Genomic DNA, 19,573 nt, shown 5'->3' with positions numbered 1-19,573 from the left:
CGCGGAGAATCTCACTGCGAGTCTTCTTGCGGACTCCGACGGCCTTGGGGGCGCGCCACAGCACGCGAAGTCTTCATGCCACACTTGAAAGCAGGTTCTGTTGCCACCTCTGCGTGCCTTGCCACACAGGTAAAACTTAGCGTCGCCGTTGGAGCAGTCCGGGCAGTAATAGGTCGTCTGAAATGACTTTTTGAGCTCGCCTCGATATAGCAAGCACACTTTGCACGACCGCTGGACGGCTCGCCTCCTTGTGCGTCAGATACGCGTTGACGAGCGCCAGGTCGAGAAGTCCGAGAAAATGGCTCTTGTAGTATTTGCAGAGCCTGAAGGAGAACAGCAAGCTAGAAATGACCAATAATAACAGCAAGTTAGAAATGACCCATAGTAATACAGCAGCAACAGCCCGTACAATAGAACATGTTTTCTTTCTCTGCAGGAGCTTTGCCTGACGGTTTTAAGCATTCGACAGTGCGGTGGGTGGCTTTGACTTCCACCCGTCGGCCATCAGCTGGCGCCACAGGTGGCCGAAGTATACCAGGCGCGCATCTAGCGTGGACGCTGACGCCGACGCTTGAGCCGCGGCTTTCGTCCTCGCGCTGAACGGATCGGCATTTCACTTGCTTCTCACTCGGCAAAATCTCGAATGGCTGAGAATTCACGTAGTCTTCTGGCGACTTATCAAATGCTGACAGTGCCTGAGAGCGGGAGAGGTACACTCGAACCCGTTCCTTCGTACTGTCTTTGTGTGAGCAGCAAAAACCTCTCCCGCCTTATACTACAGGAGCCCCAAATTAAACTTGATTTCAGTATCGGGTCGCCGTTTCTGAGCCAACTACTATATGAGAAAAAATCTAAGTCGTAAGTTACGACTTACAATTTAGATTACGTCATAACTTACGACGTCGGTAACAGGGGGGTTAAATGTTTAAATACCACTCTGTTCCATCTCAAATCTAACGCAACGAGCGACCGCACAAAAATAAATGATATCATTGGCTATTATTTGGCTAAGAATAGAGCTTTGCTATTTACTAAATTGTGGCTGCCAGCTACATAATACGTGTCAGCTATGTAGATAAGCATGATGTGCTGCCGTCTGATCGCTCTAGCGGCAGTAGCCAAAGCGCACAACATCACTATCAAATACCAGCCAGCGAAGTCGCCCGATATGAACGTACTCGACTTGGGTCTGTTTAACTTGCTACAGTCGGTTCAATACCGCACACCAACGTACAAGATCGATGCTTTAATTGCGGAAGTTGAAAAGCTTACAGTGATCTTCCTAGTAAGACTATAAATAAGTGTTTTTTGACAGCACAACAAATACCAAAATCTGTCATTGCCAGTGGGGAAGAAAATACATACAAACTCCCCCGGAGTTTCAGCAACACATTCGCAACTGAGTACTTCCAACCTCAATGCCTTGCGATCCTTTGATATTCAAAAAGGGCCAGGAGACACTTAAAAAACTGAAGGCGCCAATTAGTATCTTTTATTTTATAATGAGCTGTTTTCTACACACCTTGATTTATTTATTTTTACCTTTTGCGAGATCTTAAATTTATGTATGTGTCTTTTGACTACTTGAAGAGCACTCTAATTGTTTTTATAGGGGAGCTCTTCTCGATATCTTAATGCTTAAAAACACCCTTTAAAAGCGAAAAAAAAGGTGTGTGTAAAATCTCATTGCAGAACAGAACTTTTTACCTTATAAATGATCTATATTAAACTTATCATCCTTTGGCGAATTGTACGAGTATTCTCATTAATGAGCAATTCAATGTTCACTTTAAAAATATTGAAAATACTTCTTACAATTCACCTTTGAAGGGCCAACATTTTGGCCCTTCCTTATTTTTAAAAGAAAACTACCCCGCAAATGTTTAAAATGGGTGTGTTTTAGCATGATTTTAGCATACCCCTCCTAGATTATTGCCGATAAATCCTTATTTCTAAGCTGTGCTTCTCAGATTTCAGGCCTGGTTCCGTAACATATCATTGGTAAGATGAGACTGCGGCAAACAAAATGGTACTTACGAACCTCGGTCCGTCATTTCGAGGGCCCATAAATTGGAGATAATATTATTGAGCGACCACAGCTTCTTCAGTTTTAAGCATTATGTAGCTTATAAGGGCTCAAGAGATTGAGGAGACGCCCCGCTTTCGTTAAGAGTGCTTAAATCGCGATTAGGAGTCAATATTTTTTCAATTTTAGAGATACAAGTGTTATTTAAAATCCCTTGCTAAAAGCAATTGAATAAGGTACTTTTACATTTTTTCGATGAAGGTTATGTCACAGCTTCGATTAAGTGCGAAAATCAAAAGGCCAATTAATCTCGATTATCTCGACAACTCTAAATGGTTCGTAAGTATCATTTTGTTTGACGCTGTCTCAGATGTACTTTGAAGTAGTAGAAATAAAGGTTTTGTGCGAATGCTAGATCTTGTTGCGCAATTTAAGTTAATTAGAAGAATTAGAGCTGTGTGCTAACGGAGTAGCTGTGGCTCATAGCCCAATACTTCATGCTCATCGTAGAGCTAAAACTACAGACAGCATTTTGTGAAACAATGGTAGACGTAAATTTTTGTTTAGTATAAACGGGCATTAGGCCATGGTGGCAGCCGTTCCAGGAACCGTGTCTAGGTCGCTGTAGTGGTTCAAGTGTGACTGCTCATCCCCCATTAGCAAAGCAGATAACATGAATTCTCGAGTTGGCTCTCGGGTAGCTTGATTCTGTTTCCGTCGACTGAAACGAGAGGCCTTGACGCAGATAAGACGCTGCCCCAGTTCGCGACAATGACATGGAGCATCACTGCGTGGCCGTGCATAGCTGACTGACGTGCGGGGCTGGAACAACGAGCCAGCATGGGCATGCTTAGTTCAATTTGGCTCAATGAGCTACTCGAACTCTCTTGAGCCGGGTGGCTGATATCGAACTCAAAGTAGTACCGCGTTGTCGCACAGTTTTCAAAGCTCCTGGAATGGTCAATGTGGTGAAGGACGCTAGAATCCATCAAAGCGTTGCCCACACGAATTGCCTCAGCCGGACACCTTACGAATCGTCGGTCAATCAGTCGGTCTACCAGGAGGGCCCCAGGGAAGGTGTGATAAGCCCCTGTTGATCCAGTACTGGATTCGCTTACGACAGAGGAGTATTCACCCAGATCACTCATTAGATCGAGTACCAGTCGCGAGCACAATTCCTCCTGAACGTCTTCTAGAGCAATGACGACTTGTTTTGCTGAAGGACGAAGACCAGGATCACGGTGCCAGGAACGCTGAATTATCCCGCGTAATCGAAGAGGCGTGCTGTTACTCAACCTGGGGCGTTCACCATGCAAGATTTCTTCAATTACTTGCACATGATCTCCGTTTGTTTGTGGGAATTTGTCACCAGTGGGGTGTAATATATCCCACATCGTAATAGCAAGAGAATATACGTCGGCAGCTTCTCCATAGACGCCCTGATCTCCCTGCTCAATTATCTCTGGTGCTGTATACTCTGTCGAGTTCTTTTCAATGTGAAAGCTCCATATTGAGTCAATCTGAGATTCCGTTGTGCCCATCGGCGAATCAATCGCAAATTGTTTTTCTTCAAGAATGGGGACGTTTGCCTTTGGGATCACCGTTCTCCTTTCCGCATTGGTCACACACCTGGATTCGCCAAAGCTTGATAATTGCACATTGCATTCTGCATCCACAAGAAAACTTGATGGTTTAATGTTGCAGTGGACAAAGGGAGGTGAGAAGCTATGGAGGTAAGCTACAGCACGAGCTGCATCCAGCATTTGACCAATGCTGATCAATAGTTGCTGTCGGTCAGGGTGAACAGTACGTCGACGAGCCTGATTCTTCAGAGTGTCGGCTAGGCTACCTTGGCAAAGTTGAAACACAAGGCATATAGTAGGAGGTGCTACGCACATTCCGTGAAATTTAACGATGTTGGGGTGGTTCAAAACACTGCACATGGCTGCTTCATGCGAAAAAGCTGCAACGACATCGTCTGAACAACTTGTGGGGGAATATGCTTTGACAGCAACGTGCGTCTTCATCTTCAACGTTCCTTGAAACACAGTCGACTTGGAACCCACCCCAAGCTCCTGAACGAGCTCCAGATAAGCAAAATCGAGCACAAATCTTCGGTTCATTTCAATAAGCAAGTGCAAACCCTTAGACGAGACGCGCTCGCTCAGGCCATTTTCGTGTTGAAAATAGTCTTGCAGAGCACAAGCGCGCTGTCCGACTCCTCGCCAATACTCGGTGTCCGCTTTCAAAACACGCCAGACAACCAGAGGACAAAAAATAATCCAGCATAATATCACGTAGACGATATGGTGACTCACGTCCGCAGTCTTTGGATTGAGTGCAAGTACGACAACAAGGATTGTGACGAGGGTGAAAACTGTGGCAGCAAAGCACAATTCTCGTATGATTCGTTTCGTCGCTCGGCTTGGAGGCTTAATGAATGCGTACACGTACGGAAGTGTTTGCAGGCCATGAACAAACTGGAGGCCAAGTGCAAACTCCTTTCGCTGGTCTGGACGATCGAATGTTGTTACTATCCAGACGTACAAGATAGGGTAGTACGACAGAAGTAACGATACTCCTACTACTCGCTTGATGGCTGGAAATGAGAGGCTTTTCTCGAACATCAGGACCAGAACTATCACAAACATGAATTGATTTCCCCCATAAAACGATTCAAATATGGCTGGCGAGATGGACACGTTAAAGTAGTCCGTTGGGAGCGTCACCCCCAGGAAGACAATGTAGATGCCGTTGATAATAGCCAGCACGAACAGCACTGGTTCGTATGCAGGTAAAATCACCTTTTTTGCTGCTTCTGCATTTCCTCTTAAAGCCCCCGCTCGATTCACCCTCAAGTGCCAAATCAAGCCCACACAAAGCAGCCAAATGGTCACGAATCCTAGCAAGACGAACACCAATACTACGCGCATGTGCTGAGCCGCTTTCTCCAGGGATTCGTGGTCCTCGTGTCCAGTGGATATCGCCATCGTCTCGTTACCTCCAAGAAATCTCCCCAAAGCTACCGCTATCATAATTCCAGATGTCACTAGTAGACCAGTTGGCCCAGAGCACTTGATGTGAAGTCGAGAAGTGGCAAATGATGGAAAGGAATGAGCGTTTCGTTAGCACCAACTTCCCACGCCTGCAACCATTGTGGGAGACACGTCTTACCTGTTGGTCGCAACCCAAAAACCACAAGAAGTCTTTGTGGGGGTTTAAATTAAAATAGACGCGTTAGCGTGTCCCTCTTCCTTGTGTAATTAACAAAAATGTTTTAATGTCAAAAACTGTTTCTAATAAGTATGCTGAGATTGCGGTTTTCACGCAGCAATGATTGTGAGTACGTTGGTCTGAAACTGCTTTTAACATCCTGAAGCAGCAAGCTAATAAAAGCAAGTCAGCTGACAAAGCAGTTTCCACACGACATTTGCAGCGTTGCACACCCGATCGTCCTGATGACTCCGTAGACTCCACTGTCTTCAGAGCTAGCGGTTGCAGTGGACCCAGAATATTTGCCCTCGACATCGAGAAGGGGACTACTAGCAAACCCCCTTTTAGTTAAAATTTGCGACGAATGCAAAACTGCGCGAGGAATTATAGTAGAAGTCACTTCTTCTCGGGTGCCCATGTGGAAGATCCCCTTTAGTCGGATAAGGTTAAATCCACCGAATTTGTCGAACGGAACGCACGTTTTACCGCTCCTAACGACGTTCAATCACGCCTAGAATTTAAATCGCTGTTTCGTGAGAATTGTTGTGTCTCTTAAATAGACACAAGTAGGCCATCTACAATTTTAAGCATAGACATTTCCCTTTTCATCCATCCAAAATGCTTCTTTCTCTTCATGCGCACTCCACTCTCGCCGATGCTGCACAGTAACAATCATCAATACTTCGACACGACAACAAGGACTATATCAGAAATCCAGTTTTAGATTTCACACTTCAAACGTCTTCTCCGCGCCGAATCCACAAAGGTAGGGTACCGTGGTGCACATTTATCAGATAGAGATCGAAGTTGGTGTGCTGATGTCGTGCACCATTGGCAAAATAAGCTTAAGCGTTTTTGGGGAAGCTCACTTGTTTGTGCAAGGGGACAACAAGTTCTTATCAGCATAAACACGGCTCAATATTTCGTTTAATTATATTAAATCTCTTTTTATCAGCTTCATCTCCAATTCTATTAACTATAACGACCCACCTCACTAAAACCTCTTGACATCGTCTCAGCTGCCAGTACCGAAAGAGACACACTGAACTTAAGCTGGCCCCGCTCACGGTTAGCCATGGAGATCTTCCAAGACGGCGAGCTCGAGGCTGAGGTGAGTCATCTGCTTCTATGACCCTTCCAAGGTTGACGCCTTTAAACTGGCAAGGCATTTCTAACGACCGTTTCTCGTCGATCTGATAACACCGTTATGTCTGGCAGATGCACAAGCGCGACCTGCAAGCCAACAGCATCGGAAGCTGGTGGAATCTTTTCTCGGAGACATACGAAGAGATGGTGCAGTCTATCGCTAGCCCCGTGCGGGCTGAGTACGCGATACAGGAGCTGGGCGATCCGCAGTTCAGTCTCGACACTGTACATGATAAAAATGTAGAATTCGTGCGTGAAGACTTCCATCTTCAGAACGCACACGGGGAGCACTTGGCTTGTAGTTTCTGGCGTCGTAGAGTAGTACGAGACGCAGATCCAATTGCAGCACTGTCCACCTCATCGTCTTCTTCCTCGCTGAACAGTGACGAAGAGAAGGAGTCCACTGTGTGCTCGACGGAAGAATCATTGGTGGAAAGTAACAGCACGGACAGCAGCAGCAATTCCAGTTGTAGCAGCCAACAGCCAGCGCAACTTATGGACATAGACCCATGCATTATCTACCTCCACGGTATGTCAAGCTCTCGCAAAGAATGCATTTATTTATACCGCAAAGTGCTGGCGGCGGGGTTTTCGCTATTTGCGCTGGATCTGTCTGGCTCGGGACTTTCTGGCGGTGATCGCGTGTCATTTGGATACTTTGAACATGGCGACTTGAGTACAGTTGTAGACTATCTGTATGCTACAAGACGCGCGTCGACTGTAGGTATTTGGGGACGCGATATTGGATCGGCTGCAGCACTTCTACATGTGAAAGAACGGATGTCGTATCGTTATCAAACTATAAAGCTTTCGAACAAAGACGCAAAGAAACTCAAGGTCGTGGAGGACAAAGAACATCGCCACATTCTGTGTATCCCTCCAGTCACAGGCCTGCACTTCCGGTTCAGTAAGTACAGCGCATCAAACGGTGACTTCGTGCTGCTTGCTATCGACAACGTTCCTGTCCAAGGATTAAGTGCAGCAGCGTGTCATCGACTGATTCAACGGAACTGCAAAACAAACAGTAAATCCCACTTACAGGGCTTTAAGAAGCGCTCCTTGAGCGATACTGGAAAGGACAGGTTCATCTTTGCTTTGGCGGCCGACAGCGCGTATGGAGACATGGAGCAAGTTATTTGGGATATGCTACAGATGATCACTAAGAGCGCTGAGCGACGCAGTTTGTACTTTCCGTCTGCGATGGTCACAGCGTCGCAGAAAATCCTGACGAACTCGATCGGGAAAGCTGGAGGCTTCAGCTTCAACGACGTCCGGTTGCTCGATGCAGCGCCATATTTTACACTGCCGTGCCTCTTTATCAGCGCGTCGAAGAAAGATTTCTTCATGCCAGAACACTCCAAAGCCCTCTTTAACCGGTATGGCGGCTCCAAGAGCTATGTTCAATTCACAGGCCAGATTGATGACAATCGGCCTGCTGAAGTGCTAGACACTGCGATCTCGCACTTCAGTAAGAGAGTCAAACTGCTGACGAGGTAAAAATAATGTTTCGATAGTAATGTCATGTACATTTGTTTGCTATAAAATAAACTACGTAGTTTTTCAACGAGCATTTTCTATTGCATAATAATAATGAACCCATGACAGACACTGTTTATTTGCTCAAAATGGCGGGAGTCTTTGACAGGTTCCGGTTCGGTGCTAAGCGCCAGCGCAGTGAAGACACAGCGGACGCCACTCCATCCGTTAAGGTCAATGCTAACGATACTGCAGATGCTGTCGTGAAAGCTTTCGCGAAGAGGAGCAAGAACCATTATAGGGAGCCGGAAAGGGAGATAAAAGCTCAAGCGAGCGGCAAGTGGCAGGAACGCTGGCATGCCATCTGCGATGACTGCTTTGAGCAAGCTCAGCCTTGTTTGCACCATCCAGAACGTCGTCTTCGCTTGCTTATTGTCGGTCATAATCCCTCCGATCACGCGTGGAAGACTGGGTATTCCTACAGGTGAGTGTAGTTAAACTACGTGTAGCAGACATCATTTTAACTCATCGCTCGCAATGGTGACCATAGTAACCCAACGAATCGCATGTGGATGTTATTGACTGGAACCCTTTCTCCTCACTCCTGGGAAGGCATCGTGCCTTCAACAGCAAGAATCGATGAGCAAAATATCTTGCCTGATGTTCATGGCGTCGGCTTCACTTCAATCGGATTAGAGGTACCGCCTTTAACAGTTTCCGCTTTGATACTACACGTGTATATTAACACTTCGTATTGTCTCGAACAGCCTGGCAATGATGCTTCAAAGTACGGCAAGGCAACAAGTAGGGATAAATCCATTCTTCGGTCTTGTTTTCGTGCACTAACTCACCCATCTCTGCTTTAGTGGAAGCATGGCGAACGAGCTTCTTCCAGCGACTACGTCGCCATGCTGTCCAAGTCTGCTTGAATGACCACAGCAATGCAACAGAAGTTACCGTCAAACGAGAAGACGGAGATGAAGAAGCTCGACAGACCAAGTGCGAGCTTCCTCACGCCCCCATACTGATCGCATTCTCCGGTAAACGTCAGTTCAGCTACTTATTCTCACCGGCTTTATCCAAGATCGAGAGCTACGGCAAACAATCAAAACTGCCTCCTGGTTGGCCACACGAGCTTCGTGCAGATAGCGAAGTTTGGGTTCTTCCGAGCTCTAGCGGCCGAGCTGCCATGACAACGGCGCAACGTACACTGCCCTATCAACAGCTAGCGGAGCGTCTGCGTCAGATCCCGTGGGGTGTCGTCAAGAAAGAGTAGCAAGTTAATATTTTACTTGGAAATCATGCTCAAGATGTCGCTAATCTTCGGTCGTGCGGACGGCACATACGACATACAACGCAATGCCAACTCCCGCAAGCCAACAGGAGAGTCTTCTGCAAGCGACGGCTTCAAGCGTTGTGCAACTACCTCGGTTGCAATAAAAATATCAGCCATAGTGGAGCCACGCTCCTCCGATACGTGCTCAAACAGCTTTCTACGCGACGAAATCTCGCAGAAAATGACACCAAGCGCGTACACCTCAGCTGCGTGTGTAATTTCCTCGCCCTTGAGTAGTTCTGGTGCTCGACTAGCGATATCTCCGTTCCCGAATGACCGCACAGGTATTAAATCTGTCCGAAGACTCGACGCGTAGTCGAAGATGTCAAGCTTGCACGTCAGCTGCGCGTCAAGCAGCACACTCCTAGCCGTGAGATTTCGGGACAAATTACTTCCCTGAATCGAGCGAATAAAATCCAATCCGCTGCAGATATCCTTGCACATTTGAAGCCGTTGAGGCCACGTCAGTTCGATCGTATCATCAGCCAGCACCGACCTCAAACTGCCCTTAGACATGTGCTCTACCACGATGAGAACTTCTTCACGATCTGTCCAACTGGATCCCAGGAAGGTCACGATGTTATCGTGTCGAAGCGGGGCATACGACAGTCGAACTGTGTTCAGTTCGTCCAAGACCATGTTCAACTCTCGAGGCACAAACTTGAGTGCCACCACCTTCGTGTCCTGATACTCGCCCAGCCACAGACCTTGAATGCCTAACTTCTTGTGGAGTGTCACTTGGTCTTTGCCTAGATCCATGTCCGCCAAGATCTTCGAGTCTCTTGGAGCATGCTCTAACTCGGGTTCACTTCTGCGACCTGCTCCAAGTAAATCGTCCTCACGATTCGTAAAAGTCAATCGCTCGTCGACGAATTTGCTCGCTTTCCTCTTAAACCGACGGAAGAAGGAGAGAACCACAACGATGATCACTGTACACGCGCAAGCCAGAGCAATCGCGGTAACCGACACAGTACTTCGAGAGCTGCTGGTGTCACTGGCCGATTGTGTCTCAAGAGATCCAGCGGCTTGTGCGCTGTCCAGGCTTCCAGTGTAGTAAGAAGTATTCGTGTCCTGCACGTCGTTCACAATGCAAATTGCCAACTCGCCGATCGATTCTTCCTTAATACAAGACGATGATCCGCTGCCCGTCGAATCCACAGAGTTCCCTGTAGCTCTGAAGTCCGAGATGTTCGATAACTGCGTGTACTCGTCTTTCGTCAGCTCTATCGGCCCCGAAATATTGTTATGTTCCAATATACTACAGCAAAAAACAAGTGCAATGTCAGCAAAATCCTTTTGACATGATTGTCAGCACACAGTCAACGTACAGCGTCGTCACTCCTGACCCAAGTACTGCCGTCGGGAAGGATAAGTTACTCTTCCGGATTACAACCTGCTGGATCGTCCCTGTGGGGCCTAGCTCGAAGTGTTTTACAGTCGATCCATCGATCATCCTGCAGTCATAACAATAACAATCAGTACACTGTCCTCTCCTCGTTCTCTTCTTCTTTCTCGCCCCTTACAGTTGGTTCAGATCCACCCCTGCTGGCAGCCATTGGTCCTCGAACGTCGCCTTTACGCCGTCGAAATGAACCTGCACAAGTCCCGAGAGTTCTGCCAGTGCGTCGTTCGCAAAAGACAGCGACATGTCCACACTCTCCAGTGGTGTGGAATCTGCCTGTATCAGTAGCCGCGAGACAGCCACGTCGAGCGCGTCTGAGAACTGCACGTCCACCAGCACCGTACGATTGGCGCCTCCACCTTTCGAAAGCATCTGTGAGAGCGGTGTGCTCCAGTTGTTGAGCATCCACTCGCCTCCAGTCACGTACGAGTCCAAAGTGACTGGCGAGAGGTCCTGAGATGTCGTGAGGAGGTCCGTGATGGCGGCGGACGAGAGCTCTAGAGGCACCAGCGTCTGACCCGAGTGGAGAGTACTCACGTTGGCTGTGTGAGTGAGCACGAAACGCTCGCTGGCGGACGCTCCAAGCGTCTGCAGCAGCAGGAACAGGATGGAGCAGCGGTGTCGGGTCTCCATTCTCGAATGGCTTCTGCAACTCGAAGAATTTTTATGATATACCGGTAGTTATCGGTTTATTGTATTTGGGTTTTGTAAGGTGTGGAGTGGACAGACGTGGTGCTGGAAGTGCTGGGGCATGGGCGGGACTTGCGAAGATGATCCTTTACATGGCAGGCCTAAAGTTATGGCTGGTGCGACGCGAAAATGATCAGGGCGGAATGATTGGCGGTTTTTGTCACGGAGTTGACACTGAAGTGCAGTAGATAGGATCAGCAAATGCAGTAAGGGTTTGCTTCAGGTCGAATCGAGTGTCGATGGCAGTTATTAGAAGGAGGTTCCGAGTGCACTCAATCGACGTTAGTAGAGACTCTCTACTATTAATAGAGAGAGGGCTCAGCAGACAAGATGGAACCACGAAATGACGCTGAGGAAGCTTCTTCAGGAAAGCATGGAGATCTGCTGGGCCACGTAGCACCGGATACACGTGCAGCGAAAGACCCGCAAAAATTTGTGAGCTCCCAACACGGAACGACAGCAGCAGCCCCTGTGTAGGTTCGCTCCGAGTCCAGTGTTGGCAGTCGGGGACTAACTGGCCTGGTCAAAATTGGATTTCAACAAGGGTTTTCGGCCAATCGGCCATTAATAAAGGCCACGGCCATTAGATTATATGATTATAGAGGTTTAAGCTTGTTATAAAACTTGGTAGGTTTCGCTTTACACTACGATTTAGCAAAGAAAAAATGATATTTTAATAACATCGGGTGTTAGGCTTGGAACCCTTATATGCCAGCTTGGCACGCTGGAGAATGCATAACGCCCTCCATGTATGTCACCACTACCGCGTGGGACTGATGCGGGTGCTTGACAGGGACGAGATCGAGCTGCGTAATCTTCGGCGCCTCACGCAGCCACGCACGGACGCGAGCGGCTTCAGCGTATGGTTCGACTTCTTCACTGCAAGAATTACTCTCGTCGAAGCTGTAGTTCTCAAACGAGCGCATACTTGCACGAACGGTTGGTCTACAGCGGTGTTTTTGTCCAGGCTACATGGTCGACATAGGAGAGCTTATTAGCAGCTGAAGCTTGCCCAGGTGAAGGTCGGCCTGATTGGACGAGATCCAGACGCATTTGAGGCGCTTCAGACGTCTTCCGTCGCCTCCAGCGTAGCGATACGTCTGGTTAAAGCTGCGTTCTCTACAGTCCAACATCATCTCAGTCCACTGCTCGTCGTCCTTTCTTGTCGGTAGTCTTCAGTGTAGATGCATGCCTGTGTTGCAATACTTGGACGGGATCGCGCAGCTAGGGCTCTTCGTCGGACAGGAATGCACGGAGAAAGACGGCGTGTAGTTTAGCTATCAGCTTCGCTAAAGTGTGAGACACTGCTTCTGCTTACAGGTGTCGTGTCCTAGCAGCACGTGACGCGCTTGAGCGCCGAAACTTTGCATCCACTCTGCGTGGGTGACGCAGCACGTCGAGACTTCCGAGAAAAAAACACCACTTCTGCTTGGACTTAATCCTGTCTCAATGTATCTGCTAAATCCAACAAGCGCGTCCATGTGCGCAGTAGGCATTGATAACAGCACATAATCACTCAATTACACCTTCTCATAGGGCAGCTTCACGTCTTTGCTCGTCGTTTTGATGGTGGCGTGGAGTCGAGGGACTCTGGTGTAACGTCCAAATCATTTTCCTTTGGGTACACCGAGCGCCAACGCTAGTACATATATTGATAACAGTACAGATACAGGCTTAATATTATTAGAAGATTTACTAAATACTACGAAGTATATCACACAAGAAATAGAGATTGTTTGTTGTACAGTACTGATAATCTCGACGATCCCGGTGATCTCGCGGATGAAGGAGACCCTGGAACTGTGGGAAGAGGTTCTTGACGACATCTTTCAAGACGATGAGATCAGTACCGAATACGCTCGTTCAAAAGAAAATGTTGACGAGGTGAGAGCTCGAATCCATACCGCATCCAGTCAGAATTCCGTTCCCAAACGAAAACCAGGCCGACTTCCCTCGTGAGAATACCATTCACGGGATTCGAGCCGTGAAAATGACATTAGCAGATCTTTCTGCTGAGTAGTAGTGTTGAATATTCCTGTACAAACGTCCCATTACAGCTTCTTCGACGTTCATCAGCGCTACATCCAGCTGCAAAGTCTCACAACAGCCGTCGTCATCTCCATCACAGCGAATATGTCACGAACAAATCGAGCGGCTGTCTTCGTTTGCATTCGTCTAGATCAGATATAGCTTCTTGTGTACTTGCCGGCCTTGGCAGCCGAGAACTGCGAGACGATGTGGGCGCTCTCCGCACAAGTTTTACTTGAGACCTTCCACGCCCAAGGGTCCACGGCCGTGAATGCGGCCAGTACTGATACCAACCTCAGCGCCAAGACCGAAGCGGTAGCCGCCAGCAAAGCGAGGGCTGGTGTTGTGGAGCACGCACGCGCTGTCGACCATCAGCTGGAACGGCTCGGCAGCAGTGGCGTCCGTTGCACTCTGTGTGGCCACTGCTGTACTGGTTGATGTGAGCAACGACAGCACTAGCACTGATGACCATCTCGATTGAAGGTCCGTGGAGCCGAGCTCTGTAGACAGCGTGTCTGTAGAGCGCGACTAGACAGTAGCAACGCTCAACTCGGCAACGTAGGGGTGATGTGCAGGTTGGCGCCAGCCTCTCCAAGCTTTACCAGGATCTCCTCGTCCTACCCTTTGCTCGCCAGCTATTCATCGAACAAGAACGTCTCAAGTGCAATACAACCTGCGAGGTAGTCCGTTATGGCGTCAACAACGAGCTCAATGGCCTTCTTCAAATCATCTGCACTGGGGATGTACGTACGTAGCAATCTAAGACGTAGATTGGGTCCATTTCAGTGTACTCGCCTCTAGGGATCTGTGTATTGGTAACAACAGCAACACTTGAGCGTCTCTAGCATGGTCGGGCCCTTCTCTCCGTCGTCCAAGACCGCTGCTGTTGGCAGTGTGAGCTCTTCTAATGAAGTGAGCGTGGGGTCACTGGAATGTAACGAGACGATTACGTTGCTATCCTGTTCCAGTTCGGCGGGATTTAGCGCAACAACATCGTCTTCGGGCTCCTACAGTGGCTGTTGAGGAGGCTACGCTGCGTGCTGGATCGCTAGCGAACGCAATGGCAAAATGTGCGCGCTGGACGCGTATCCGTTTGCTTCAGAGAACGGCAATATGGCAAGCTACTTGACGAATTCCTGCCCAGAATTTGAAGTTGGTGTGACCGGTTACGAATTCGTTCGTGAAGATCCTGGCGCGGTTGAGGATGCCGTGCGCAATCAATGTCGACCTTCCTGTACAGCGATCGACTGCTTTCCAGTACTACTCAGGTGGCGCGCTTACGGGCGCGAACTGCAATAAGACCTCGGGACTTGGAGTGGGTTTGGTGAGAGGGAAGATAGCATTCTGTATTGGCGCATTAAGAAGCAGTGGGGATACTTCATTGAATGAAGATGGTTACGTTCATGTCCAGCGCAGCTTCTCCGGAGACAGCAAGATGCATACTGTGTCGAGCTGTACGCGACCTGGTCTACCTTTGACGTCTCGGCAGCCCTACTTCGTCTCCGACACCAATACATTCGCTCCTCCCTTTACCTCCACCCCCTTCGTCACAGCTGTAACGCCTTGGGTTCCCCCGGTCACGACAGTGGCGCCTTCAACTAGCCCGGGCATAGCCATACCTTCAACAGCAGAAACCGTGGTGGATCAAACTGCCAGCGCAAGTGCGGCATTGGGCTCTGAGCTCCACCATCACAAAGGGTGGCGTTGATCAAGTGACAAGCGCCACATCAGGTTCGATCGCGCAAATGAGGCGGTGAACACGGACGCAGCCGATGACTCACTTGATTCGACGGAAACACCTGCAGCAACTGCGATTGTCCAAGTGTTGCTGGTGATGCGTTCTACACCGCAACAAGCACGGGCAGCTGGGGATATGCTTCCGATACTAGAGATTTTCATGATGGATTAACCATGCCGTACTTGAAGCTGCTGGTAACGACCGCAGCATTCACCCCCTGCGAGATATTAATAGCCGACTGCCCAGCCTCAATCTTGGCGCCCAAAACGCCACGTCTGACACTCGACTTCGACGATCTTGATGCTGTTATTCTCGGGACAGGAGACCGAGATGACCTTGCCGCCAGGTTGGCTGGGTGGCTCCCTCCACTTCTGTATGAGCAGTCTCGCGGCCCACCAACACAGCGAGGGAGTCGTGAAGACGGTACCATCCGGCGAGGCACCGACGTAGTCGTTCTCTTTGTCCATTGGGGCGACGGCCAGCTCTAGCAGCTTCCACAAACATACTGGCGTTGTAAGTGCGGCTGGCGTTAAGCCGTTTGGGGCGCTGTGATTTATTAATATTTGATATGAATTAACGTATCGCACTTAGTGCACTAGACATTTAAATCGTAGGGTTGAAACGAGTTATTTAATCCTTTCGACATGGCTTTAGGCCAATAGACAGGCCCGGCCATTGGCCTGCGGCCAAAACCCATGGCCTTTGCCAACACTGCCCAGTCGGTGGATACCGACCAGTTGAGATGGTGGTCCAGCATTTTGCGGCATGTTTCTTCCCTTCGGAGCCCTCCGAGGGCTTTTTTGGTTCGTGGCTGGCATCTTTTGTCGAGCAGGCTTACAGACTTGTCTGCTGTCCGCACAGTAAATGCAGGCGCTCTAGTACATGTAAAATGGAACAGTGGTGTGATTCATGTCTGGGCCAGCCTGATGTACAGTATTCTATAAATATTGTAATCTTCGCAGATAATTAACACATTTACAATGCCTTATCATTAACCTTAAAAAAAGAGATATTAAATATCTCTTCTTTTTTACAAATTTTGTACCGAAGCTGATTTAAATATGTTAAAGGTTAAGGGTTAAAATAATTTAAAGATGAACGATTGTTGCGGTGCTCTAGTAGAGCACTTGATACTACTTTGCACCGTGTACTGTGCAGTCACTTTGTAACGAACCTAACAATCGATTTATACAGGGGTGTCCATTTTGTCTAAGTCCGAGCCAATCCACCCCCAAAATGAGTAAACGAGTTAAGAGCACTTTGTGCACTGCATCTTGCAGTTCGTAGGTTGGCGTTTACAACATGGTACTTCGGGAAGAGGGCGCCTTCTCTCCAAGCGACATTGCAATATGATCAGCTATGTTACGAGATCTATTAATGGACGAGATCACAGTGGACGACATCCCTGCAATTCGAAAGAGCCAAGCTGCTCATCTGATGCACTTCCTACAGAGGCGCTACCCTCCACTAACAGCTATCGTGATTGACTTGCAGTGGCGCAGCGACGATCCCGTGCTGTGGCCCGCTGCTTCCCGCTTTTTGCTGTCGTTGATCGAGCGATGCGGCCGAGAAAAAGCTTGGATAATGGTACTTACATCGGGTCTATTTTTACACCAAGACTTGCCCCAGCTACCCATGTTTGCCTTTGATCCCAATGCGATGTCAGACACGGACTGTAGAAAGCGATTTCGTTACGACCATGATGGTATTAAACGACTTTTTGTTCTTCTACAGCAACCAGCAGTTCTATTCATGCGGCATCCACACGGAGACCGGTTTAGTAAGAGGTTTTATAAACATGGTGTTTCCGCTGCAAAGTTGCCTTCAAATGTGCTTCGCAATCTCGGGTCTTGTGTGGCAAGGATTTCAGCAATGTTGTTGCATTTGCAATGCAAAGCTCTACACTAAGTTCGCATTTCCGTTTAAATGCGATTTCGACTGCATACAAAGTGCAATCTACCAGAGTGCAAAGTGCTCTTAAGAGCCCAACTGAAAGGTAAACCCAGTTGCGGCTCGCAGAGGTCAATTATGCTACTCATTGGATAAAATTTCATCGATGAGGATTAGAGCTGCAGCTCGTCAAGCCTAACAGGTCCGCAGCGGACCCGTATCGCTCCGCTTCTAACCTTGTAGCGTGTCTGTCCGTCCGTCCGTCCGTCCGTCCGTCTGTCAATCAGTCCGTCCGGTTCCTTTCTTGCTGCTTTTTCCTGCCTTTTCGCATGGCTACACTTGGCCTGTCTAATACATTTACGTCCCTTCTTACCGACCGCGCCTACCTTTCTGACTCGACCTAACTATGCCAAAATTACAAATATATCCAAAAGCGTGACACAATTAACTCGCGCCCTGATTGGGCAATACCGACCGACCTGCGACACTGACTGAATCTGTCGCACGATCAGACCGCCTTTCGCATTCGCGATTGGACGTAAGGTAAACATTTCTGCCGAGCACGAAACGCATCGATTGGCTGCAAACAGCCAGGCGAGCTGCGCAGATGATTGATTATCTACATTTAGCTACGCAAAACCTGTCGTATGTACTGCAAATCGGGCACAGTAACCACTTTATTTTCTAAGAGCTCTGCACCCTTCTAAAATAGAGATTTTTATTATTATTAATGTAGACTTCACAGACCAGTATTTTGTAAGAGCTTAGGGATGTTATTTTTCACACACTTTTCAAAGTAAAGACGCTATTAATAGTATTAATATTACTAATATAAGCTTCACAGGCCGCATTTGTAAGAGCTCGGCGATGCTGTTTTCCACACACTTTCTAAAGTAGAGACGATAGTATTTTTTTAATATTAAAGTAGGCTTCACGACCAGCGCTTTTTGTAGGGATATATATCTTTTTTACTTCACTGACACTCACCACTGCCACCGTGCAATGAAGGCGCGCGGCTGCACGGTCACTGCGGTATCTGCTCCCGTGCACCGCACTCGACGAATGCATGCGCGCCAGTACATAGTCTTTTAGTCACTTGTATTTCGTGTAAAGTATGTATTTGTTTAAAATTATGATAAAAGTACTATTATAGCAAAACCAAATAGTAATATGTTAAATCATTTTAATATTTTGTCTAACAATAAATACCAGCCTTACAGTACCGTGCTATTGGCTAATATTTGGACGCAAGTAATTGGTTAAAACAATATATGTTGCTAACTTACTCACATTTTCCTACCTATTTTTGTAATTTGTATACTGGCTGACGGTACGAGGCTTGGAGACGCACATACGGTAAACTGACTATGGCGCTGCCAATAGTGTTGACGCACCTATAGAGCGTAGCGCGTTTCATATAATAATTAGCACATGGAATCAACTGTGCACCGCTGCAAGTTGGTGGTTCCTATCCGCATACGCGTCACCGTAGATGGCACGTACACTCGCTCACGTGGGCAGACGCAAATCCATGCCATCTGTACCATCAGCTCTTATAGCGGATATTTCACTAATTGGCGCTCACAAATGTAAGCTTCAGTATTGAGTGGGAGTTACGTGCGACGAATAAGCTGCTGTTGACATAGATACTACCACTGCGTGACAGTGCAGACCGTACAGATGAACGTGGCAAGTCGATGTGTCTGAACGCAATATTGTACTTTAGTGTCCTGTTCATAATGGCCGAGATGAGAGCTCGGTTGAGTCGCGGATGACTATAAGGTGTACCCGCCTCGCGCGTATATATCGCGTTGGCTACTGCTAAGAGACGCGCGTTCAGCATACCTGTATCGCTGCGGAATGGCCTGTGCCCAGTTAGTGACGCGCTTGATTATACAGACTAAAACATCAATAGCGTAAGCACAGAAAGCTAACACGACGACGCAAAAGTCCCGATAAAGAAACAGTGACCCCATACATAGGTTGGGCTATCACGAGCGCGTGGCAAATACACTCATCAACGACCTTGCGATATATGCACGGACACATCAAATAGCACGCCGAGCTGATAAGTAGGCAGCGAAAGTACTCCATCTAATGTACATGAACTATTTTTCAATTCAAGTTTAACGATCACTGCGATCTGATACTCTGCCTGCAGCCATATTTCTTCGTATGTTTGTCGTGCATATCGGACCCAGTATAATGTCAGTTGGAAAGGATTTACGCCACTCTGTCAGTCAGTAGCTATGCAAATAAGTCAGAAAGTACGTCAGCTATGCAAGTAAGATCAATGCATGCGGAAGATAGTGGAGATACCCTTCAGTAACATCACAAACAGCTCAGCAGAATAATTTCAAAGCATATTATTGAGATTTGTGGCGACCATCAGCAAATACTACCTATCCTAAAAGATACTTCGCGCGAGGAGCTGATTAACATTTCTCTATTCGACTGTCGCAATCGATGATATGTGTCGACTGCCTCACGGCGATGACGTGCAGATGGGTAATATGTGTGAGAAGGCGTATTTACTCCAGCTAAACCGTGATTCCTCACCAGTCTATGCCAATTTGAATTATCACTGATACTAACATGTCTTCTGAACAGCATTTGTTAGCTTTGCAG

The 19,573-nt window shown here is 47.9% G+C and overlaps 3 protein-coding genes across 3 annotated transcripts; 2 read left to right on the top strand and 1 right to left on the bottom strand.

The window, feature by feature from the left end:
• Nucleotides 1-6,314: 6,314 nt before the first annotated feature.
• On the top strand, nt 6,315-7,882 carry PITG_07212 (uncharacterized protein; the record flags this gene model as incomplete). The annotated part of the gene is made up of 3 exons (XM_002905110.1): nt 6,315-6,350; nt 6,458-6,767; nt 6,891-7,882. 3 exons carry the CDS (start codon nt 6,315-6,317, stop codon nt 7,880-7,882), a joined length of 1,338 nt encoding a protein of 445 aa, XP_002905156.1.
• Nucleotides 7,883-8,010: 128 nt separating this feature from the next.
• Nucleotides 8,011-9,137, top strand: PITG_07211 (uncharacterized protein; the record flags this gene model as incomplete). The annotated part of the gene is made up of 6 exons (XM_002905109.1): nt 8,011-8,088; nt 8,203-8,345; nt 8,412-8,559; nt 8,629-8,665; nt 8,728-8,774; nt 8,868-9,137. The coding sequence occupies 6 exons, from the start codon at nt 8,011-8,013 to the stop codon at nt 9,135-9,137; spliced, it is 723 nt and encodes a 240-aa protein (XP_002905155.1).
• A 12-nt stretch (nt 9,138-9,149) lies between these two features.
• Nucleotides 9,150-11,232, bottom strand: PITG_07210 (protein kinase; the record flags this gene model as incomplete). The annotated part of the gene is made up of 3 exons (XM_002905108.1): nt 9,150-10,455; nt 10,526-10,651; nt 10,721-11,232. 3 exons carry the CDS (start codon nt 11,230-11,232, stop codon nt 9,150-9,152), a joined length of 1,944 nt encoding a protein of 647 aa, XP_002905154.1.
• Between the last annotated feature and the right edge of the window lie 8,341 nt (nt 11,233-19,573).

This window comes from Phytophthora infestans, genomic scaffold (assembly GCF_000142945.1).
Source record: "Phytophthora infestans T30-4 supercont1.10 genomic scaffold, whole genome shotgun sequence".
Taxonomy (NCBI): Eukaryota; Oomycota; class Peronosporomycetes; order Peronosporales; family Peronosporaceae; genus Phytophthora; species Phytophthora infestans.
This window is presented reverse-complemented; position numbering and strand designations above follow the sequence as displayed.